At 41.0% G+C, this 25,704-nt stretch overlaps 1 protein-coding gene across 2 annotated transcripts in view; it reads left to right on the top strand.

Moving 5' to 3' along the window:
* mio (GATOR complex protein mio) overlaps positions 1-25,704 on the top strand; it is a 79,205-nt gene that overhangs the window by 33,245 nt on the left and 20,256 nt on the right. For both annotated transcript variants that reach the window (XM_019055701.2, XM_019055699.2), the window contains exons 8-10: positions 6,153-6,289; positions 18,116-18,441; positions 22,031-22,285. In XM_019055701.2, coding sequence (XP_018911246.1) covers positions 6,153-6,289; positions 18,116-18,441; positions 22,031-22,285 — 718 coding nt within the window. The remainder of the gene's footprint in view (positions 1-6,152; positions 6,290-18,115; positions 18,442-22,030; positions 22,286-25,704) is intronic.

The raw sequence follows: 25,704 nt of genomic DNA, 5'->3' as shown, positions 1-25,704 counted from the left end.
GGGGGGGGGAAGTTGCGCCTAGGTATCAAACTAAAGTGTGCCAAAGCGTTCCTCGAAAAATAAATTTTTTGGGGTGCCGCTTTTGCAATTTTTGTCAAAAAATCACGTAATTCAAGCTGTTTTCGACGATTCCATCGCAATGTTTAAGCATGATAAAGATTGGCTGGAGCTCTGATTTTTGGAGTAATAACTCACTTCTAGTAGTCATTTAAGGTATGCTAAATAGTTTTTAGATCACCATATTTTTGTTGCCCCCCACTGCCCTTAAGGATGCAAAAAACGCGATTGCGGCCGAATGCGCCTCGTATATTTCAATAATTTTATCGATTTTTTTTGGGTGACTTGGCAACCAGGCAGGAAGTCAATTTTCGGTTTTTAGGAACTATTTATATAGATGATTAGGGAAAAATATTAGTTTTTTGAATGCGGGCGGTATTTCCCCTTTTGGGAACTCACAGTTAGGCCGAATCGCTCGATTTGGCCGAAATCACATAGATTTTCGCTATTTTTTGCATGACTTGGCAAGCATGTGAGAATCAGGCTTTCAATCTCCGTAGACTCTATGTATGGTAGAATAAGAGGATATAATAATTATTTTGCTGAGGGATGTTTTTGTACCTCCGCGGAGTCCTTACCAAGCCAGAAAAACACGATTTTCAACGACTTTTCAGCGATTTTTGACGATGTTTTTCAGAGACTTGGCAACCAAGCAAAAATTTGAGCCTTCAATTTTCAGAGATTATTTTCATGGCAGAATAAGATCCCGTAAGACATTTTTTGTTTAGGTCAATTTTTGTAACTCCTCAGAGGCAAAGGCGAGAGAAAGATGACTCTTGACTCCCATTCATCACTTTAAAAAACTTAAGTATTTTAACTCTTTTGTTTAAATATTGAACCTTTATTGCTAAATAAATGTTTATTTATGAAAAGACTTCTTACTTTATCATTGTTAATTTTAATTTAAATCAGGGAAAGTATAACAAATTAAACCTTCAATGAAGTAAATATTTAAATTCAATAATTATATTAAGCTAATAATCATAAGTAATAATATTTAATAAATAATGAATTAAATCACTAAAATTTAATAATTAGATATTTTTGTGAACTCTCGTATCAATTACAGCTCAAATACGTAAAAAAAAGAGTTAAAATATTTAAGGTTTTTAAAGTGATGAATGGGAGTCAAGAGTCATCTTTCTCTCGCCTTTGCCTCTGAGGAGTTACAAAAATTGACCTAAACAAAAAATGTCTTACGGGATCTTATTCTGCCATGAAAATAATCTCTGAAAATTGAAGGCTCAAATTTTTGCTTGGTTGCCAAGTCTCTGAAAAACATCGTCAAAAATCGCTGAAAAGTCGTTGAAAATCGTGTTTTTCTGGCTTGGTAAGGACTCCGCGGAGGTACAAAAACATCCCTCAGCAAAATAATTATTATATCCTCTTATTCTACCATACATAGAGTCTACGGAGATTGAAAGCCTGATTCTCACATGCTTGCCAAGTCATGCAAAAAATAGCGAAAATCTATGTGATTTCGGCCAAATCGAGCGATTCGGCCTAACTGTGAGTTCCCAAAAGGGGAAATACCGCCCGCATTCAAAAAACTAATATTTTTCCCTAATCATCTATATAAATAGTTCCTAAAAACCGAAAATTGACTTCCTGCCTGGTTGCCAAGTCACCCAAAAAAAATCGATAAAATTATTGAAATATACGAGGCGCATTCGGCCGCAATCGCGTTTTTTGCATCCTTAAGGGCAGTGGGGGGCAACAAAAATATGGTGATCTAAAAACTATTTAGCATACCTTAAATGACTACTAGAAGTGAGTTATTACTCCAAAAATCAGAGCTCCAGCCAATCTTTATCATGCTTAAACATTGCGATGGAATCGTCGAAAACAGCTTGAATTACGTGATTTTTTGACAAAAATTGCAAAAGCGGCACCCCAAAAAATTTATTTTTCGAGGAACGCTTTGGCACACTTTAGTTTGATACCTAGGCGCAACTTCCCCCCCCCCCCCTAAACGTTTTTAAAATTCGAAAGTCCGTGTTTTTTGACTCGCCCTACTCAACCCCCCCCCCCCCTGAGGGAGGGATCCAAAATGTTGACCCCCCCCCCCCAAAAAGAGATGGTCCCCTTTGAGCATAGAGTACAATAGAGTCGCAATGTACTGGAGCGCCGATGGAGCCACTTTTGGAGGCTGTTTTGTCCAGTGCTCCGGCGACTAGTGTGCGGCGACTAGCGATGACGCATGCGCAGAGTCTCGCGCTCAGCGCTCCCTACCCCCGACTCGGCTCCGCTACAGAAACACGTCGTGTGCTAGGTCCACACACATTGAACCAGCTAACTGTAAGTAGGCCGGTAATAAGTTTGAAATTGAGTCCATTTATGAATATTATCCAGGAGTAAATATACATTAATGGATTCATTATGGTTTTGAATATCGACTTAAAGCAAAATTTGCAAAAATTAATATAGATGAAATTATAAAAAGTCAAAAAAACACAAGCAGTCGTTGATTTCTTCAGTAGCCACCGTGTTAAAAAATGCCGGTTAGTTCACACTTGGTATAAGTCAGAAATTAAATCCCTAGATGAATATTATCCAGGAGTAACTTACATCAATGGATTCATTATGGCTTTGACTATTTATTTATAGCAAAATTCGCACAAATTAATATTAATAGAATTAAAAAGTGTCGAAAAAAACACACGCAGTCGTTGCTTTTCCCGTAAGCAGCCGTGATGATAAATGCTAGTCGGTTCACACTTGGTTTAAGTCTCAATTTACGTCCCTTATTTAATATTATTCAAGAGTATGATACATTAATGGATTCACTATGGCTTTGACTACCTGTCTATAGCAAAATAAGCAAAAATTAATACTGATTGAATAAAAAAAAACCGAAAAAACACAAGCAGTTCTTGATATCTCCACAAGCCTCCGTAATAAGTGCCGTTGGGTTCACACTTGGTTCACACTTTTCGGAGCACAAGCGGCTGGGAAAGGCCCGTTCATGGATTGACTTCATCAGCGCTCCAGTACATTGTGACTCTATTGTATTCTATGCCTTTGAGATAGGAACATTCTCAAAGTTTCATTTTTCTATCGGGAACAGCTCAAAAGTTAGAGGGGGGGGGGGGGGGGGCTGGACTTTTAGAACACCCTGTACATTATCATCAGCACTGAATTAAGAAAAGAAACACATTTATTCTGTTTCAGTAAGGATGGGTCAGTTAACAACAGAAGAGGTCCCGGGTGTGCCGTGAGGCAATTCTACGGGCCCAAAAAAAAAAAAAAATCCATGGGATGTGCCTTTAGGGTGGTTCTTCTTTTTCGACTTTACGAAAATCAAATGTTTGACCCCCCCCCCCCATAAAGTTGTCTTTTGGTGTGAAATAAACGTACAAAAAATTTCAGGTGGATCGGATCATCCTCAGTGGTGCTGCCGAGGCCGACAAGTCTCCAAGCGGGAACTTCAAAAGGACAATCGCGTTTTTCCGTCATTTTGCGAATTTTTTTCCTCCTTTAAAATGTAGCTACGGCTTTGCAATTTTTAAAGATAATACACTTTTTTAGGGTCTCTTATGAAAAAGATATTTAAAGATACCTCAGCAATTTTATAATACCTTTTTGCACCCTTCAAAGTGGCCACATTGTGCGATTTCGCCCATTTTTCCTAAAATTCTCCTTGCGCGGTGTGCCTTTTTTCTACCTTTAAAATGTCACTACGGCTTAGAAATTTTTTGTGGTAACACCTTTATAGAGTACTTTACGAGAGAAATTACTTATTTTACCTTACCACTTTTGAAATGCCCTTTTCCACCTCTCAAAGGAGCCTTATCGTGCGATTTCGCCGATTTTTCGTAACATTCTCCCGGTACGGTTTGCCTGAACGCGTTTAAATTTTTTGACAAATCTAAAGCAAAAACGCTTCAGATTCATCAAGTAGTGTCTGCCGAGTCGTTTAAGCCAAAAAGAAAAGCTTCCGTTGAGCTCCTGGAAAATGAAGTTGACTTAAAGGTATTTTAGAGCTATAAGGGGCAACTTACCGATGGTAAGTCGCATTATATCATAGGAAATAAATTTCCCCGATAGTTATAATGCCTAGGTTTCTTGAATATGGTTATTTTATGTACTTGAACACTAAAACCATCGATCTTAGCAACATGGTAAATTTTGGAGACCGGAAATTACCCATCAGAACCGAAAATTTCTCAAATATTCCATGAAGCTCTCCAAAAATGGTCTGCTGTCTGGGCTGTCGATTCGGCCACCGAATCGAGTTTGAAATGGAAGCTTATAATGACCTGAAGCTCAGAGAAAAAATTCAATATGAGCGTAGGAACGGTTTCCGGGAACCAGGGGGGAGGGGGGAAGAAAAAATAGAATCCGATCTATTATTCCCTGTTTTCTTGTAGAATTGATGTTGCCGCGGGCTTCTAGTCGTTGTTCACACATGTTCAGCCTATCGAAACTACACTATTTTTCCCCAAAGATTTCGAATTTTACGTCAAGGAATCGATATTTCGATTCGCTTTATCGATTTTCCGATTTTACAAGAAACAGTAATTCTTTTATCAACCGATACAGACAAATATCGATCCCAGAAACAACCAATGTTCCTTGTAACATAGGGAAAAATCTATAAAGAGATTCGATGCTTCGATTTTCGACGTAAAATTCGAATTCTACGTGAAAAAGTAGTGTAGTATGGATAGGCTGAACATGTGTGAACAACGACTAGAAGTCCGCGGCAACATCTATTCAACAAGAAAACGGCGAATATTAGATGGGATTTTGCCGCAGCCGCCGCTCCCCCTCCCCCACCCTCTCCCCCCCTCCCCCACCCTCTCTCCCGCCTCCCGGAACTCGGTAACCGTTCCTACGCTCATATTGAATATTTTCTCTGAGCTTTGGGCCTTGTCTCCACGGGACGTTTTCATGGGATTTGTCCCAAGTTCGAATCGCAGGAATGAATTTTCTGGGATTTTTCCCAGTTACCGTCTCCACGGGACGAGGCTCATACGGTTCTGGGACTAGTTTGCGCAGGAAGATAAATTAGATAAAGTCGAGCATTTAACCGGAATTAATATAATAATTGTACTCAATTGTCAAGTAGACACATTATTTTAACTGAACAAACATGAACAAAAGAGTAATCAACAAAATATCGCACAATTCGTTTTCACTTCTTCCTCTCTCAGTGGGTCCTAGGGGTACAAGGACCATACTTGGTACTGGGAAAAATATTGATTAACTCAATATTTTTCCCAACTTTGTAAGTGGGATTTTTCCCTGGGACCAATCCCGTGAAACGGCCCGTGGAGACAAGGCCTTAGGTCATTATAAGCTTCCATTTCAATCTCGGTTCGACGGCCGAATCGACGGCCCAAGTGTAAACTTGGCCTTAGTTAACAAACAGTAAAGTGTGTTATTTTTCTTGTAAAGTACTCTATAAATATCTCAAAAAATTTCAAAGCTGTAGCGACATTTCAAAGGTAGAAAAAAAGGCGCACCTCGCACGGAGAATTTTAGGAAAAATCGGCGAAATCGCACTATGTGGCCACTTTGAGGGGTGAAAAAAGGCATTTTAAAAGCGCTGAGGTAACTTAAGTCATTTTTTTCATGAGAGGCCCTTAAAAGTGTATTATCTCTAAAAATTACAAAGCCGCAGCTACATTTTAAAGGGGCAAAAAAAATTCGCGAAATGACGGAAATACGCGATCGTCCCAAATTTGAAGTTCCCGCTTGGAGACTTGTTGGCCCCGGTGGCACCACTTAGGATGATCCGATCCAGCTAAAATTTTTTGCACGTTCATTTCACACCAAAAGACAACTTTATGGGGGGAGGGGGGTCAACCATTTGATTTTCCTAAAGTCGAAAAATTAGAACCACCCTAATGCACTACAGCAGTGAATGATTTTATACACCATGTTTTTTTAATGAGTGGTGTGTCCTGTAATCTAGGATGTTGAAAGTTGATGTTAGGGCAGATCTTATCATTTTTCGCTTATCAATCAGCTAAAATCATCAAAGCACGATTTTATGATATTGCACCTGACCCATTGAACATTGCTTTCTGATGATGAAGCCTCATAATTCTTCTCTTTTGACTGACTATGTGCGAAAAAATCGATTCCAGCCTGATCTTGCTCAAAACGGTGATCTGGTAACAGATGAAGCTCTAAAAAATGTATGGCAATGGTTGCATCTTAGCAAGTCTTTGGTGGAGCAAGGCGCAATATCCCCTCATGCAACTTCAAAACACCCTGGTATAAGGTAAGCAAACTGCTCGTCAAAAAGTTGGTTACATGAATGATGATCTTCCCCCCTCCCCCCCCCCTCGGTCTGGAAAGGCTTCGCTAATGCGAGGGAACACAAGTCTCATTTTTGTAAAATTTAAAAAATTGTTATCTCCGCCCAAAAGGGTTTGAATATAAGTGTTGCAGTTTCCACTGAAAAATGTAAAAAAACATTCTCTATTCGGAAAGCTATGCTGTTTTGATGGTTGCACAAGGTATCATCATCATGATTCGATTAATTCGATTTTGATGGTTGGATTTGATTCATTTTCTTGTCTCCTGTTTTAGACCGGGGGCGTAGGTTCACAAAGAACTTATTGTAGGACTGTAAGTGCTGCAAGTGTTAACAATGTCTCAATCTCTTCATTTTAATGCTTAGTTACAGAATTTTGATGTTGTTTGGGCTCTTTTCTGTCAAACACCTCAAATTCAAGATTGCAGCCAAAATTTAAGCATGGGGACTGAAAATTCTGGAATCAAGTTTAGCGTCTATCTCTGTGTAAATTTTGATTGTAGATTCCGAATTTAAGGTAAAAACCACTTTCCTGTCCAAAGACACCCCAAATTCAAGATGGCCGCCAAAATTTCCAGGATGTGGTCAAAACTCCAATAAGTAACTATTTAGTGCGGAGTAGGATGTCCGTTGAACGGTTTCTTGGGTCATATTCAAAGCCCAAATAATGCAGTGAATGAGTCAGTTAGGTCGTTTTTTTATTGTGTCATTCAAAAGTAGTGAATGGCTGAAGCTTACAGTTTTTTTCCCAGTATTTTTTGACAACTGCAACCGGGAGAAAATTCGATTTTTTTTTTTTTTTTTTTTTTTTTTCGTTGATGAGGGGAAAAATTCGCTACAGTGCCCCCATCATGAGGATCGCCAAAACGCCCCCCATGAAAGGGGCCCACTGAATACCGGGACGGCAACGGCCATCAGCTGGTGAAGAGCCGCCGAAGCTACCCTTAACCGACCCGACCGCTATGAGATGGGAAAACCCGGTTTTGTGGGGGTAGAGCACGCCGCTGTGTTCCGTACCCATTAAACGACCCCTCCAGGCCACACCCCGTGCAAGTGTGGACCATCGAACGCTCTATCCTCCCGTCGGACGTCTCTAAGGCACTCTTCGAACGGCAGACCCCGGCCCCGGTGCAGCCGGCGCCCCTCAGGCCTCCCACTTCGGGGAGGGTCCCCCCATCCCCTGGGACCGATCTACCGAAGCCATCATTGTACCCGGAGTCAAGGGCGTAGGAGGAGAGCCCAGGCCCGTTTGCTTCTGATAGCGTTAGTACCGAAACTCCTCTTTTTCTTGCTTCTCTGTTTACCAAATTATGAGACAATTTACATCCGTTTTTATTATTTGCCGCCATTATCAGAATCTCTTTGTTCATTTCAAAAAGCTAGGGGTTACAGTCCCTGGCAGTGCTGAGCCCCCCGCGCCTATCTCAGCGTTCTCTAAGCCTGTAGACCTCCTCCAAGTAGTTCCTCGTCGGGTTCCACCGAGCGAGGGTGTCTGATGTATGTCCCCTGGCCGCTGTTCCGCCTGTCCTTAGAACTGACGAGTTTGCTTGCGTGGGGGGATGCAGTTTGGCTGTAAACGGTGTTCAGTCATCGATCTCTATCGTTTGGGCCCCTCTCTTCGCTGTTTTGGTTTCCTTGACTGTTTTGTGTCTGATTCTGCGTACAGTTCACTACAAAGTGGCCTTCTTGTTTGCATCGTCTGCAGCATTTACTGTAGTCTTGCAAACTTTTACATTCCCTCTGGTGGTGTCATTCTTCGTGGCATCGGTAACAAGTGTTTGTTCCAACGTACAATCTGACCGTGCAGCTTGCATATCCGATACTGACTCGCCCTCTCTTTTAGATCTCTCTCTTCCCTTCTTCCCATCTGCAACGTCGCACAAAACTAACTTTTTCCCCCACCGGTTTGATGGGAACGACCGAATATTGTGCATCGCAAGTCCGCTCAATGAGAGATCCTCTTTTTTCTCCTGCTCGGTTAAGGTTTCATCGATCCCTGTTATTACCGGGCGCACTGGCGGTTGTCGGCTAGTTGCCGTGAGTTTCGAATCCGTCAGCTTGTCCCTTATCTTGATAGCATCCTCCATATTGCTGACTATCAACTGATATTGCGGGTCTTTTGCGCCTGTATGCATCTTCGCATCAACAATCTTTGCACCTAGGGTACCGACACATCTTCTCACAGCTTTCACTATATCGCCATATGAGCGTCCTCCCATAGAGACTACCACCGTTGGGCGTTTAGGAGCCTGAGCCGTTTTTGTTTCTTCTGCTCTGTGCGTTTGTTTGACGGTACTTCCTGTCCTGCCACGGATTCCAAGCGGGGGAATTCCTCTCTCTCCGATTTCCCCACTGCTCCAGCGAAAGATTTTGCCTATCTTGTTGTCCCAGCTTCTGTCGTGGCTTCGGTATTGGAATGGCAGGATTCTCTTCATTCTCTTTGTTATTTGTTTCTCTCTTTTTTTTATGTCCAAACCACACAGCGTTAGTATTGTTAGTTTTCCGCCCTTGTAGCTCAACTACCTTTCGTATCTCCGATTGCAAGGCACTTAATCTTGTGCAACAAACGAAGTCTAGTTGTGGCATGTCCATAAAGACCCTCCTCATAGCTTCGATCATTCCGCATGTGGTATCTTCCATATTATCGGGGTCATATCTAATTTTGACTACTTAAGTGGTTGTGTCCAAGCGCTTCGCTTTACCGTTGACATGGGTCATCTCTGTGCTTATGATCTTTGCATAGCTGTCGCTAGTAAGTTCATCGTTCTCAATGGCTGATTTAGCGCCCTTGGGTATGTTTAGGGCTTTGACCTGGTCCGTCCCATCAGTGTCATCATCGGATATCACAATCACCATAATACCGGTTCCCTCATAATCCTCACGGGTGATCACCTTTGTCGCCTTGAAACCTTCTCCCGGCCATGGTTGCCTAACAAGCTTTCCCCACATCTCATCTGCAACTCCTTCTTCAAGCACACGTAGTAGATCTCTGCAAGGGAGTTCTGAATTATCTATGCGCCTCTTCAATTCTTTTATCTCCTCCTCTTTCACTCTCAAGATGTGTCTTAGCTCCTCATTTTCCTCGTTCAGGTAAGCGCAGCTGGTTATTGCCTCTTCCAGCCTGGTGCCTTTCCTAGTCGCAGATTCCGTGTGCACCAACATCCTCCGAAGGTTTGACGTTAGTTCATCTTCGCTGATCTGCTTTAATTTCTCGGCATGGAGTAGGCTTCGAATTTCCTGTTCTAGAACTTCCAAAGTAGGTCCAAGTTTCGTGAAGATGTCCTTAAGGTCCTCCTCATGCGCCATCTTTTTACTTTTGTCATTAAGCAATTCCTCCGGTCGCGGCCTTTTGTTGGTTGGCGTCGCCTGAGGTGTCACCACCTCGAATGGATTCGTCGCGCTGGTCCCGCCGGTAGGGGTCGCCATCCCCGAGATGCTACGACTCAGTTGTCTCCTGGCCGATGAGAGAGGTACCCGTTGCCCACTCCTTTGGGGATCCCTCCACATGCCAGTTCCCTAACTGAGTTTATGTGGTGACTGGGAATTAATTTGCGAGCTTGTGCTTTCTTCTTGTACGGGTTTTGGTTGTCTCCAATCCCCGGGGTCTTCATCCCCAACCCCTTCGCAGTATAACCTTCTAAGGGGCTCCCCCTTTATCCCCGTGGACAGCTCTTTCCATTGTATTCTCTCTTCAGCAAGAACCAGAGTACTTACGATCCATTCCAGCTGGGCGTCCTCTGAGCCCCTTAATATACTCCAAGTCTCCTCTGGTGTGCAGGTGGTGATATCGTACGTACAGGCCAGAAGTTTTGCAACCTTCCCAATGGGCACTTTGTGTCTAAGTACTTCGTGTACTTTATCGGTCACCAACCATAGCTGTTCGTCTTCTTGAAGGAATGTTCGCCGCAGTCTGGCCATAGGTGGCTGTACAGTCTCCACCCTTCCAGGCCACCTCTCGGCTGTCAAGTTGGTGGGTGGTGTAGCCGGTGTCACTGTAATATTAGGCAATAAGCCCTGTATAGACGATCAAATTCCCGAACCAATTCCGATCAAAGTAGCATCAAAGTGTCGGGAGTCATCAGTCTCAAACTCATTAATTTGCTTCATTTATAAATGAAAACTTGGCAGAAATGTTTTCTGTGGCAGGAAATGATGAATGGTGGCACTCCGTTCTGATCTTACTTTGAACAAAAAAGTGCGGCCCGTCAAAATTTGATGGTAGATGGTGACCACCAGTCATCAGCATGTCTACTTTGATCGGAATTGGTTCGGAATTTGATCGTCTATCCAGGGCTGTATACGCTGAGGCCAACACTGATTACTCTCGCTGCGTCCGAGGGTGAACTGCGTTGGTCGATCGAGCTTAATTTGCGAGTTGAACTCCAGTTTCCCGTTGGTTTCATCTCCTTCATCATCCAAATTGTCGAGCTTTGGGTACAGCGCCGCTGTTTGTACATTTCCGGCTGTCCCAAGGAGCCGCCTCGCGTCTTCATAAGATGGGGGAGCAGGGGGAGCAGTAGCTTCAACCCTCGTCCGGCTACCTGTCACAGACGGTGTGTCCCCTTCTTCTAATTCACCTCTCCCTGCGTCCTATAACTTCCTTAATTGTTCCGCGCCAATATTTAAATGGCTGGCGACAGAGGCCGCGGGAGACGACTTCTTGTTTGATCTTCCTGGAATAATATTTAACAGTTTAAAGTACAGCAACACTTCAACTTTCGTCAGGTCCCGTACTATGGCGTGCAGACCCTTCTCTTCGTTGTCCGTATCAAGCCATCCAAGCTGCTTAAATCTGTCATACATCTGAGGTCTTAGCAGCTTGCACCATGCCCGCATGTTTCTCACATCTTCGATGTATCGTTTCCCTTTTTTATTTTTAATCTTTACGTAATAAAATCCCTGAGTTCTCAAGTCCTTGCAACCAGCTGCTTCAATCTCAGCTTCCGCGCGCGTTTGAGTCGGCATTGCGCTCAGCTGGGCATCGAGTCCATACAAAGACAAGTCTGGCGTATCGGCTCTAGGCTGCTCTTCTTTCTCCTCATTTCTTTGTTTCGCCAGTTTTGGATTGCGGGAGGCCAACATGATGATGATAGCATATTCATATATGCTTTGCATACTTAAACCAGTCATGGAGGAGCTTTTTCTCACTCCCCGATCGTCATGGTACGAGCTAAAGGATCCGCGTTTGTCATATCCCGTAAAGAGGGGGCGACCTGGACCTGCGAACAGTGTACCTGCAACATCTATGAGCCCTCTGACTTCCTCCACTCGCGTGTTTCTAGAGTCACTTTTCGCCTGTTCTCTAAAGGGAGAAAGTTTCTCATGGACCCTCCCTCGTGATGCTGCGTTTAAGCCCTCTACAGCTGCCGCAGCAATGGCTCTTTCGTTTTCCAAGAAGGTCCTCATATTCTCTCCTCGCGCTGTCCGGTAGAGATTTCCAGAATTTTCATTAGCAGTCCGGTAACTGCTATCTTCATCATGTCCATACACCTACGAGGAGTGGGCATTTCCATTCCCAGCTAAACCATTCTGGAAGTCCGTCGAGTTCACGGAGCTAAAATTAGTTTCATTTAAACTGCGGAAAATGGTGCTCCCCCCACCCTCACCACCGCTTTGCTGCGGTGGGGTTGGTAGCCCCCCTCTGTCTCTCTCATTTATCACTCCCCTTATTAGGTTGGAACAGCTGTCGGCTACAACTCAGCCCAGTGACTTAAACGCCTTTTCCCGCCAATAGAAACGTAGCGACGGCCGCTTCGACGTCACGTGAGCACGCCAACAATACGCGCACGGGTATTGCGCGCCGCGGCACTGCGTCTCGTAACACGGAGTCTTCAATTTTGACTAGAAAAGTCACTGGTCGACTGCCAGGATCGATCTTCGATCTATCGATCTGAAGCAAAGGAGCGTGACCCGCGAGCAATTGTTTATATAAACATCTTTTTCCGCCCGGGCTTACGCGCAATTGCTAAACAAACGCCTCCGAGCAGCGCTTTCCAGTTACGGAAACTGCCAGGTATGCGTTACCCGATTAACACACAGCGAACATAGTGGTCTATCACAAGGGATTTATCCCATCTGTTCGACGCTGATCATGAGACGACCCAGCGCCTCTTGTTCAGCGCAAAAAACCTGAGGAATGGCACTAGTTAGGACACACAAAACGCACCTAAACACCACAAAAACAGAACTTTTTCGCGGAGCCAATTTGGAAACGTCCACTCTCGGTCGCCTCCAAACACAAACTCCAGAAAATTCGATTTGAAAGTGCCAAAAATTAGGATGGCCCAAAACGGGGTTTGAACCGCGCGCTTGAAGGTTGCAAACATACGCATCATGATCATTATGGCGGCGGAATCTGTATTGGAAGAATACGCGGCGGCGTCACGTTAACGGTATGATATTGTTGGTCCATTGGAGATTATGCGGGTTAATTTGCTTGTGATTTTAGCTCATTGTTCATAATCCCTTAAAATTTTCAATCAGACTGCAATACAGACTTATATACATAGCGCGCTTCGTTTGCCCTCACAGCTGGGCAGGGGGTTTGCCCCTACACCCCCGGTCACCCGCTTCGCGGGTGACTTTGAGGCTCACGCGAGCCTTCATGAAGTGGTGTCACCGAATCGATTAGTCACTTCGTTAGTTTATCTTAAATGATTTTTTTATTATATTTCCAATATTTTTCAATTCGTTTATTTTTTTCTGCCTTTGATGAATGAAAAACATTTGTTTGCTGACTTAAGAAAAAAAACATGCCCTGACAAAGAGAAAGTATTCTAAATATGTTCGCTTCTACGATAGTAGTTCGTCTTACACAATGTTTTCTGTCGTTACATTTGCGCCATGCAGTCGTTCCGCTTTAGTGAGCAAACATACATTTCCTCAACGAGTGCCAAAGAAAGCGAGAACGCTATTCAAGCAAGCAAGCAAAGCGTCTGACAGGTCAGGACTAATAAGCGAGGTGACTCGGACTGCACGCGATTATGTGCCTCTGTGGATTGCGTGCGTCTGCAAATGAGTCTGGTGAGCTCCGCGTTTCCGCCCAATCACCATGGATACCGACTGGAGGGAGTAGAGGGGCCGCGCGGCCGCACTTTGCTCGAAGAATATCTCCCCTCTCACGGACAAATCTTTTTGTGAAGTCTTCGAGGTTTACATACGTAATAGATGAAACATTCACACAGAACTCATAGACCGAGAGCCAGCACCAAATTATCCAACCGGAGAGTATAAGAATTTTCACATAGATTCTAAGATCGGGGCACTTGAGTGTAGCAAGGATCGGGCAGTCTGGCTGGTCATAGCCGATGGGTTCAAAATTTGAGACCCATCAAATTTCCAAAAAATTGCGTAAAATTTAAGTGGAAAGTATTATGGTTGATTTTATTCTCATTTTGTAAGGGTGACTTCCCTGATTAGATATCACCTTGCCAGCCTGTCGAACTCTAATGGGAAAGGATTGCCAGATCGCCCGAAAGTTGCTAAAATTGACCTTTTCCGCCTATATTCCAGGCACCATAGCTCCATATGGGAGGTAATATCGAACTAAATGTTGGAAAGCTGGAAATTTTTTTAAAAGACGTATTATGAGGTCCTTAAACGAGAGTTCAATTTTGGAGAAGGCTGTGGTGGTGATCAAAGAGGATATCTCCATCACTCATTATGATACGAAAGCCATGAATCAGGTGCAAGACCTTAAAAGCACGATTGAAGGACTTGTTAACATCGTTGAAAAAGAGGAAGAAAAAAAAATAATTTATGACCTTCAAAATAGATTGCTCGTGCTTGAAAAAAGGAGCAAAGACTTCCTGAAACTGCTCGGAGGGAAACCCCCTAACCTCAAGCAACCTATTCAGGGAAGTACGCAATCCTCAGCAATGATGGAAAAATCAACGAGGATGATCTAATGGATCATGAAGACCTAGAAGATCGAATCGTGGAAGAAGTAACGGACTGGATACTCCGCAAGCAGAAAAGGAAGAGAAACGAAGGAAGTGACTCATCCCCACAAAAAGCTCAGGCTAAGAAAGGAAGGAAAGCGGATACATTGCGGTCCGGAAACAGAGAAGGTGCCCAGAAAGTCTCTACATCTATTGAAAACATCAGCAGTTCGTTCAATAGCTCTTATGATAAAAATAAAAACGGAGGTACTTAAAATTAAAAAAAAAAAAAAATACGAAAATGAGTTGAGCAAGAAGCTAGTTCCTTCTTAATTTAAGGTTACCCAATTAAAATCAATCAGGGAGGTTAAACAATTTGTTGAAAACATAGATTCTGATAAGTATAAATTAACAGCATCAGTTGGCAACGTCTGGAAAATTAATAAACAGACCCGAAACCTATAGGTAAGTTAGAGGAAACCTTGAAAAACGTAATGCTGAACGGTACACATTTTCAGACAAACATCTTCGTCCAAAGGTTTTTGTAGCCAAAGAGATGCATTGTTCTCATTGTTCATGCCAGTTCTACCACTCATCTAGATAAAATTACAGAGAATCTTACATCCAAAGGTTTTAATATTATTAAAGTTGTTGATCTGCTAAGCAAAGAAGACGAAAATGGGAAGAGGGAAGGTCATCCATTACATCAAATCATATTAGATAACAAAGATGGTACCAAGAAAATCTTTGAAATAGAATTTATAGCACATCAGAAAGTAGAAATCAAAAATGTGAAGCACAATCCGGCAAGGATTCCTCAGTGCCACCGTTGCCAGGGGTTTTTGCATACTCAAGCATTTTGTCATAAAGATCCTAAGTGCGTAAAATGTAGTGGACCTCACTTGAGTTTCTTATGCTCTGAAAAGAAAGTGGATAGTCCAAAATGTGTGAATTGTGGCCAAAACCATACAGCAAATTATTTCGGTTGCGAGATCGCTAAGTTTTTCAAAGAACGTAGGCTGGCAGATTTAAACAAGAAAAAACCAAATAAATAGTGGTAAAGATATTTCAGGAAATAAATTAAGTCAGAGACCAGTCGGCAAAAATGTATCTTTTGCTAGAATGGCTAGCAATGGTAAATCCAACGATAAAGAAAATCTCGACAGTCTGATGGAGAAAATACTTCATTTCTTAAATGAACAAGCAACTATTAATGCTCAAATTCTTTCTAGGCTTGATGCTCTAGAGGGAATACTACTTGGCAAATATGGCCTATAGGGTGCCTCATAGCAGAAGGTCAGGACCTCCTTCGAATAGTATTAAAAAAATTCTTGGTAGTCACTTTGACAGGGATAAAATCCCCTCTTATGTTGAATCTAATCTAAATAGTATTGAAACAATTAAATTTGATAAGATTAAAATTGTAGCATGGAGCGCTAACGAACTGTCGGCAGAGAGGAAACTAAAATTATCAAATTACATAGATTTTTACCTAATTGAAGTAGTGTTGTTGTCAGAGACTCACTTTCCCGACACCAGTCACTTTCAGAAACATACATTTAATGTCCACTGGGTTAAACACTCTTCCGATAATTCACACAGGGGAGTCCCTATCATGGTCAGAAAAGAATTTCAATATTTTATATGCAATGAAACTAAATCTGAAGCGATTCAATCGATAGCAATTACTATGAAAACAGAAGAAGGGGATATAACAATTGTTTCCATTTATTGTCCTTCTGGACCTAAGATTCAACATAATGATTTTTCGGAATTTCTAAAAACTCTGGGGAACAGATTCATTGCTGGCGAGGGCTGTAGGGTGTCCCATTTTGGACGTTAAAAAAAAAAAAAAAAAAAAAAAAAAAAAAAAAAAAAGAAAAAAAAAAAAAAAAAAAAAATGCGAAATCCAACGGAGATACTTGCCAAAAACTTGTCTCATGGTTAGAAAAAAATCACAAAAAAATATCAGGGTCGTGGCTAAAGGTTAACTGGTCCCGCAAGGCACTGAGGTGGTTTTACCGATTTCTCATCTTAACGATCTTAGCAAGTTCGCAGATTTTTTCTTGGAAAATGCAATCAAGCTATGAAGTCGCAAATGCAGATAATGAGACTTCTAATACTATATTTTAAGAGAAAAATAACAGTTTGGACCCACAAGGCTCAGAAATTCTTCGTTCTTAGCTCTCAAAATGCAAAAATCAGCGATTTTAACATTTTGTAGTCAAACTACTACTCGACCATCGCTCGACTTAAATGCCGCGGCATTTGACGCGCTGTTTCATAATGATCCCATCGGAGGACCATAAAGTCCTTCAAGTATGTTTATTAGGGGTGTAAGAGGGTCACTTTGGCAAATTTTCGTTGATATCAAACTTGGCGCTAATTCTTAAAAAGTCCCCCCCCCCTAGTATTTTCCTGTTTTTCATCATTATTTAATATGGTTTAAAAAGGCGACTCACCTTACACCAGAGTTGAACTCCTTTGGCAAAAAATGTACGTAGGTGGTCAAAAATCCTTCCTCTGAAAAAGTTTTTGGATTCACAGCCTCACAAAAAAGCCGATGTTGCCATATTTAATCGTCTGAAAACACGAAAAACCGAGTACCTATTTCAGTATTCGGAGGCTGTTCCTCACCGAGCTCATTCGGCAAAGTTCAGCAAACCTTGAATTTTCATACGTTATGACCACATTACCAGTGATTATGTATATGTATTAATCTATAGAGCCTCCCACTGCGGTGCAATGTTGCCACATGTCTTCGGTAAAAGTCGATGAAAAGCAGCATTTCCTTGGATTTGAGCCATTTTTTTGGATCATGCACATGGAATAAATATGTAAGCCTTAAATTGCAGTGTTCAGAGATGGAAGGGGATCATACCTTGTGCCGATATTCATCATTTTAAGATCCTGCGCTTATTGACGACCCATTTCTTACGACTTCTAGGCATGACTTCTGTGCACGAGAATGCGACTTTCAAACATTGACTGTGATCTGAGGACCAAAAAAAATCTATGCCAAATTTCAAAATCGCGGATATTCAGTGCTGAATTTTCATCCCCCCTCCCCGTCATGTGTGGGATTTTTTAAATTTGGCAAAGAGATATGAATGTCGTATTGAAAAACATGTCAATGAAGAGGCTGTAAACCTCTTAGATAGTACAATAGTTGTGAAAAGATTATAAAGGTGGGAGACCTTTGAACTCCCATCAAGATTTACTATGTAAGTAGTCCGTAAGGTATGAATGAGAGTGTGAATGGAGTGTGAAAGGAAGAATGTGAAACAATTAAACTAAAATCCTCTATGTTTTAATATCTCTAAAAAAGAAGGCAGAGAATTTTACAATTCCTTTTTTCATTTAAGATAATCATCGTATTATCTAATGTTACCCTGTAAAATTAATGTATTTTTTTTAGTTTTAGTTTTAAACCATGTTGATAGAAACAAGAAAATACTTAAAGTGGTTACGTGATCTTTCTTGAAAGAAAGTGCTTCTAAAAGTGAAACACTATCTGCTGAAGTTACATTCCGGTTCGACATCAGAGTTTAAGGGCAGATTATGCCATTTGACGAGGAACATCTCTTTATCAAACACAAGAGGGAAAATTTTCTAGGCTTGTGTAGAATGTTTTCCCGTACATTTTGGGCTGCTGAATCTGAAAATTACCTTGATTATCCTCTATCGTGAACCAATTTTCTGAAAAATTAGTGGGTAAAAAGAAAAAACTGAGGGCATTTTTGGACATAGCACAAAGAATCACATTCAACTGAACCATTGTATCCCCAGCGTTTTTTAATTTTTTTATTTTTATTTTGCAGACCTGTGTAATTCTTTCTTTCTTCATCTACATTCTTTTCTCACAATTAGCGTTTTAATTTCTCTCTTTTTTCTTTATTTTTGGCTCTAGATGTGTGATTGGCCTTGACTCTCTGTCTAACAGTTCAACTCTCAGATCCGAATTAACAGTTCAGCTGTGGAGTGACTGTCAAGTTTCAGCTAAAATTTATAGATCAACAGAACGCGAAAAAGCTTTGCAACTTTGTGGCTGGCGGAGCTACGACGTGTCATCCAACAACATTGCTACTTTTGTAATGCAGCTTGAAGGAAAAGGAGCATTTTCAAGAGCTGCAACCATAGCTATTTTTAATTTGAAACTGCGTCTGGCTGTTGATATTTTAAACAGAGGAGCTGTTTCTGTACCACATTTAAACATTGTGGCGATGGCTGTTTCAGGTATTTGTTCTTTAACAACTCTCAATGAGCAGAGCTAAGAACAGAATAGCATTAACTTCATGTTATTTTTTTCTTTGTATAAGAATTTTGTACTAACATTTCTCATCAATATTAATCAGTCTTTGAATTAATGTGACATAATCTTCCTAAAAATTAAAACTGACCAATGAACAGTGCTGATACTTATCCGAGGGGGGAGAAAAAACCAGATCATTGATTATACCTCTTCTTATAGTATTGGTTTTAAGCCAACGGCCTCAAGCGGGCATCTTAATTAAAAGTCTATTACACCTTTGGTAAACAGAAGGATTGTCACTTTAAATTTAGCCCAACTTAATACTAACTTCTTTGAGGGAGAATTCAGGAGTAAGATGGCGAATTGAAGTTAACATCTGCAACATGAGAATTGCTCTCCACTCAGATGTATTAATAGGACATCACTGTGTGCAACCAACAGCAGCTGTCAAAATACCAATAAAACCTCAACTCCTGTCAAAGCTTCCAGGATTATTTCTCCTCCATAAGTATCCGTACAATCGGTAAATTGTGCTGCAGTGTTGCAATAGTAACAAATAATAGAGCAATAATGCAAATGAGGACAAATTTCAAAGAGCTTGATACAAAAACGACTTTCTCCGCCCTGCCCCCCTCTGGAATTTCCTCAAACTTTGTCTATTCATTATTCATACTTGAGCGCTTCTTTTTCCAAATTTTCAGACCCCCAAAAAATTTTGGGGGCCGAAAGTCAAAACCTGTGAACCTCGATATCTCTCGAACGAAGGAAGATATTGAGGTCCGGTTTGGTCAAAAAATCGTCTAAAATTGCTTACTTCAAGATTCTAAAGGTCAAAATCCCGAAATCACATTTTCAAGTCAACACATGTGCTTTTTTTCATTTTTTGAGTCTGGAAAATTTCTTTTAAACACAGGATACACAAAGATCTCAATTTTTTCATTTGAACCATAACCAGTTTTCTAAATGGTTCGTCTTTCTCCGCATCCAGCGAGTGGCCCATCACGCTGGGGAACCGAACAGTTCGGGAGTCATGAGCATTTGAATTTTCCCTCGCGCCCCGACCGATTTCCACGCGCCATAAAGCCGGATTTGGGTGTTATTAAAACAGATTGAATGTTCACAGGCTTGCCACATCCCATCTCGGGCCATGGTACCAGTTCTAAAGTCTGGGCCCCATGAATGCCGCCCCCATTCCCCTCCCCCTCCACCGCCCCCTTACCAGTGAATAATTTGTAACATCATGAAAATCAATCAGGTTAGAATAAAGATACAGCAAATCAAGTAAATAAATGCTCGTCAACTTAAGGAAGAGAAGTTTATTCACATTGAAAACAGAATTTATACACTAAAAATCTTGAAAATAGATAGCAATTCTCGAAGAAGTAGGAATAATTCTACAGCGCCCCAGCGTGTTTTTGAAAATGTATTAACCCTCTCCGAAATTTTGAGGGTAAATTTTTCACTTTTCCTTACGAGACTAGGGTTATATGTGAATGGGCCTGTTGCAAACATTTGCTAAAGCAAAACTAAGAGTTGTTTCTTATAGATAATGCCTCAAAAATCATGATGAGCGCATCGGCAAAGTCTGAAATGCATTCATAACTTCACAATCTGCGTAAGAAATTTGCGGGTTTTTGAGCCTCCCGCTTCAAAAACGATACTACGGCATAAGTGAACATTTTGTTAGAGGAGTCGCTCCACCGTCGGCAATATTCATCATGGCCGACGCTTGCGCAGTTCCGCGCGTAATTCGAGAAGAGTTTAAGATCAATCAAGGCGGGCGAGGAAAATATGAACGTAAACACGCTGATTGTTGTCTGGTCTTATTCTGATCAGGTGTTATCTCGTCCCATCACACGTGTTTTGGCGGATTGGCGTTGGCCATGATGAGTATTGCCGACGATGGAGCAACTCCTCTAACAAAATGTTCACCTGTGCCGTAGTATCGTTTTTGAAGCGGGAAGCTCAAAAAAACGCAAATTTCTTACGCTGATTGTGAAGTTATGAGTGCATTTCAGACTTTGCCGATGCGCTCACGGTGATTTTTGAGACATTATCCATAGGGATCAACTCTTATTTTTGCTTTAGCAAAAGTTTGCAACAAGCCCATTCGAAGTAGTGTGTCAAGGGCCCCTCTGGGATCGGGCCTTGGTACCAGGGGCCCAGTATCCCCACCCTTGTGGTGGGCCTGAATGTTCAAACCGTGCAAAATAAGTCTTTGGGAATTCTTGAGGGTCGCTGAGTGCAGAAATTGCAGCTCCGTACTGGCCCACTGAGCGGCCGGTCAGCGCTCGGTGGGCCTTTAAAGTAGCGTTATAGAGCTGTAATTTTAAAAACGTGATTTCTTTTGGAGGTATCTGTAATTTCTGAACTCAGCGACCCTCAAGAATCCTTAAAAACTTATTTTGCACGGTTTGAACATTTAATCTTGTTTAATAACACCCAAAAATCGGCCAGGGCGCGTTGGGAGGAAACTTCAAACGCTCATAACTCCTGAACTGTTCGGTTTCCAAGCTTAATGGACCACTCGTTGGATGCAGAAATAGACGAACAATTTCAAAGATTGCTTATAGTTTAAATGAAAAATTGAGATCTTTGTGTGTCCTCTGTTTAAAAGAAATTTTCTAAACTCAAAAACTGAAAGAAAGCACATGTGTTAGCTTGAAAGTGTGAATTAGGGATTTTGACCTTTAGAATCTTAAAGTATGCAGTTACAGACGATTTTTTTGTCCAAACCGGACCTCGATATCTTTCTTTGTTCGAGAGATATCGAGATTTACAGGTTTTGACTTCCACCCCCCTAGCCAGGCCCGCTACAAGGGTGGGGATACTGGGATCCTAGTACCAGGGCCCAGATTCCGGAGGGGCCCATGCCGCCCGTGACACATCACTTAATTTATTTATATTCCAACTGATTAGGTGCCAGCAGTTGCGGTTAGACCTAAGGTCAACTAACTTTATATTTAGAGATATTATATTGATTAAAAAGATAAATAAACCAAATTGTAAATAAGTAAAATTTTTGAAATTTAAATAATCTTAACAATAAAGATATAAGTTTCTGTTAAAAACTAGGATTAGGTTCTCATGTAACCCTTTCCTCATCAGGAAAAGTGATTTGCCCTAAAAATTTAGCAAAAGGTGAACGAGTTTTCAAAAACATGCTGGGGCATTGTAAAATTCTTCTACTTTTTTGAAGATTTCTATTCATTTTCAAGATTTTAAGTGCACAAGGCTATTTTTAATTACTGCGTTTCATTTTCCTTCGTCGTCTGACGCTAAGAGTCTCTAGTCTGGGCATTAAGTCAAATGATTTTTCTGGCGGTTTTGGGGGAGGGGGGTTGGTGGCAGTCATGGGGTCTGGGCCTTAAAACTAGTACCAGGGCCTGAGATGGGATATGGCGGGTCTGCCCCAAAAAAATTTTTGGGGGTCTGAAAATTTGGGAAAAGAAGCGCTCAAGTATGAGTAATCAATAGACAAAGTTTGAAGAAATTCCAGAGGGGGGGAGGCGAAAAAAGCCGATTTTGCATCAAGCTCTTTCACCCAACTCTCTCTGAATTATGTTGTTTCAGGTTTTTCCGATTCCAAATCTGGAATGTGGCGAGAGTTGTGCACATCATCCATGCTGCAGCTATCAGATCCGTATCTAAGAGCAATGTTTGCATTCCTGACCTCAGAATCTGACTCTTATGATGGAGTCCTCACGGAGCAAGGAATTCTAGTCAGTGATCGAGTGGCGTTTGCCTGCATGTTCCTTAACGATTCTAGACTTTGTGATTACCTAGGAACGCTTACATCATGGATCATTGAAGAGGGAAATTTATCTGGTAATGTCAGTCTTCTAACATCACCTATTTTCTTCTATGAAAGAAAAAACACCAATTTGTCAAATCATAGTTTCCTTCCAAGGAGACAAATCTTTTCCATATTTTCTTTTTCTATCCTTGATTACGAATTTTACTATAATATCATTTGGTGCTCATAAATATAGACTGTAAGGCCGGAATTTTAAGACGTTACTCGAAACTTCCTCGACTCGAGATTTACTCGACTGGAGGAACCTCCAAAACGGCCTCGACTCGAAACTCACTCGACTCGAGAAAAAACTCCTCGACTTGAAAATCTACTCCACTCGAAAATCTACTCGACTCGAAACTCCGTCGTCCAAAAAAAAAAAATGGCTTCCAGGTGAGAGAATGACGTTCAACGTCAATTAAAGAACAGATTAGGAATTTATTTGGAATAAAAATCATGGAAAAGTGCGTCAAATTAAACTTTAGCGGCTACTTTCATAAATTCCCGGGCCATGAGTTAATTTCTGATTCATCCGCTTGAGTATGCACTCGTGAGATGGTGACTGGTGAGAAAGGCGGCCCCGGCCATTCATTGTATTTGTTTGTTTGTTTATCAGTGCCAGACCATTAATCCTTTAAATTAATTGTTTCAAAGTTAATAATTCGATTTCTTAGTGGTTTTTGTGTTTCTTTATGTGATATAGCCCTTTGTGTCATAGTTCAAGCGTTCAATGGATCCTAATCGTCTTTGAGAACACGGCTAAACCCACACCACAGATGCTTAACATTCATGCGATTGAATGGAAGTGAATTTCTCGGTGATTGAACCTTTCTTTTCTCCTCAGTACTTATTTTCATCATACATGTATTCCATCATGAATTCTCTGTGAAATTTCTCGGAAATGCGTGATTTATTCTCCGGAGAAAAGTTGATAGTGTAGCCCTTATCCAAGCGTCAGCGTCTCAAATACGTACCAATTATGAAACCCTGTGCTTTATTATTTCATTTATATTGTCTACATGTGATTTATAGCAAAGGAATATCCGTTTCTCTCAGGTAACTTATCAAAAATTACAAACCATACCCTCACTCAAAAGCATCTTCTTTCAAAGCCCTTTGGTTAAGATTGTGATTCATCAAGTTGTCAGCTGGTTTTCACAAACACAAGTTTTATCGAGTCAACATTGAACATTAAACACTGTACCTATGAAGCAGATTTGTGACTTTAGAGATCAGGTTTTTCTTCATCTTCCAGTTTCTGAACATGATTTAATAGAAGTTTTCTACTTGGCCTCTGAAAGCACAAGCATAGGCCATATTACGCGATTCGTATCTCTCATGATTATCAATCTTATTCTACCTAATAAGCATTTTAGAGCTCACTGAGTGTATGTTGAGACAAAAGTCTAGTATTTTCTTGTCACTGCTCACCAATGGTGCTGTCTGAAAGCATGTATCAACCTGTTATATTGCTGCTGACTTAGAGCTGATCAGATAATGACATTCGTCTCAACATGCGATGAGCAAGCTCTAACAGCGATGCGCAACTGATTGCCTAATCTAGAGAACTTTGCTATCATGATGCTTTTCTTTGAGTTGGTATGTCAAGTGCTCATAATTCTTTGAAATTAAAATGTGTACGGTCTCCTGGCCCTCAGGTATTTACCTAAGTTAATCCTGAACCAAAGGAATCTCTACTGAGTCATAATATTCACTTATCCCGACACACTGCAGCACATGGGCAGTTCGAATGCTATTCTCATCAAAGTGTCAGACTCAAGAGTTTCCAAGATGGCCATTGCCCAGCATTTAAGAGAGCAACCTACCTCAGCAGTTTGTGTATCTAGTGGCTGTCTCATTCAAAGATCATGGTTCTCTGCTGATTTGATATTAAACAATTTGCGGAGACCATGGATTGATTGTCCACAGCTGTCAATTTCAACGCAACTCATCAGCCTCTGAATTCACTCTTCCACGTACCCTCTCATCCTTCAAATCTCTTATCATATAGTGCAGAGAGTTTGATTTTCTGTGAGTATTCATGACATCATGTTCTATAACTTTCATTCCTTCAGCACACAGTATTTTTCTTTTAGGTTCGGCTATTAACCTTGACCTGAAATGCCCATTTTGTTTTGACTACATGCTTAGCTAAAATTACTTCGTCACCAAGTGTCCACATTTGTAGTGAAGTGGTGAAGCTGCTCATAAATTAACTGATTTGATTCTCTCTTCTCAGAAACATTGGAATTCCTCACTCAAATATTGCTTCATTTTTGTTGATGGGACAATAAACTTGATCTTTTCTCAGTGCTTCATTTCTCCTCTAGTTCTTATGATGATTTTTTGGGGGGAAGGAGGGAGAGGCCAAGGTGCGAAAAGTTAGAGTGAGCATGTTCATGTGTTTTCTCATGTCCTTTTGTATGTTTTTAATTATGCTCTCACTATTTTTGCAATACCTGGCACCCATGGCGTCACTAGAAATGCCCTGATAAATTCTATTTTTTAAGGAATTCATTGCTCGGGAAGCCTAACCAGTGGAAATTGTTTGTATGTTTCTCTGAGACTCGGCGCTCAGTTGTTAGAAATCTGAGGCCCCAAAATCATCATTCTGCCTCACTTTACTGAAGAAGTAAATGAGGCCATTTTTAATCCAATCTGTCAATTTTTATGTTGATTTTCTAGGGAGTTACCTACAGGAGTGTTAGCAAAGAATGGGGGAATAATGAGTTGCTCGAACATTTTTCTCCCTGAAAAACTGAAAATTCAGTGTCAGGTTCTTCAGGTTTTTTTTTGGAGGAGTAGGAGAGAGGGCGGGGGACGAAGATGAATTCAGGATGAAAGCTATTTCCTTATTTCGTGGAAAACCCATGTTTAAATTAAAGTAAATTAGGTTAAAAACCAAGATAGACTTTTGCAAGTTATTATTTTTGATTAAAAACAATACCTCAGGGAACCAAATGTTTTTTCACCGAAACAAACGATGTAATGTCTCAGATGACAAAAAACGGGAATAACTTTTAAAACTATCATAAAAATATTTTATTGAACATCAATTACATCAACTCCACGTCAAATGAAACCCATTAATACCCTTGGAATTGCATTAGGATCACTATTTTATGAGGACTTTTAATTTGAAAGTAGCTTCGTAAAGTGCATGACCAAAATCCCAAGTGCACAGATTGCCATAAGTAGCAATTACATTGTGACAATATTGCAATTCCACTGATTGTTGTGTATGTTGCCTAGCTCCTATTTGAAGGGGTCCCGTTTATTGAAACATGTTGCAATTTTTCAATGCATTGCATATTGCCTATCTTTCTGACACATGGAACTCATTTTGTTGATTGTTTAAAATCAGCATAAATCGACTAAATGATGTAAAAATGTTGCAATTTAATGGTAAAAAAAATTACAATTGTATTGAAATCAAACTGCAATTTAATTT

This window comes from Bemisia tabaci, chromosome 1, assembly GCF_918797505.1.
Source record: "Bemisia tabaci chromosome 1, PGI_BMITA_v3".
NCBI lineage: Eukaryota > Metazoa > Arthropoda > Insecta > Hemiptera > Aleyrodidae > Bemisia > Bemisia tabaci.
Note: the sequence above shows the minus strand (reverse complement) of the source record. Positions and strands in the feature narration are given on the sequence as shown.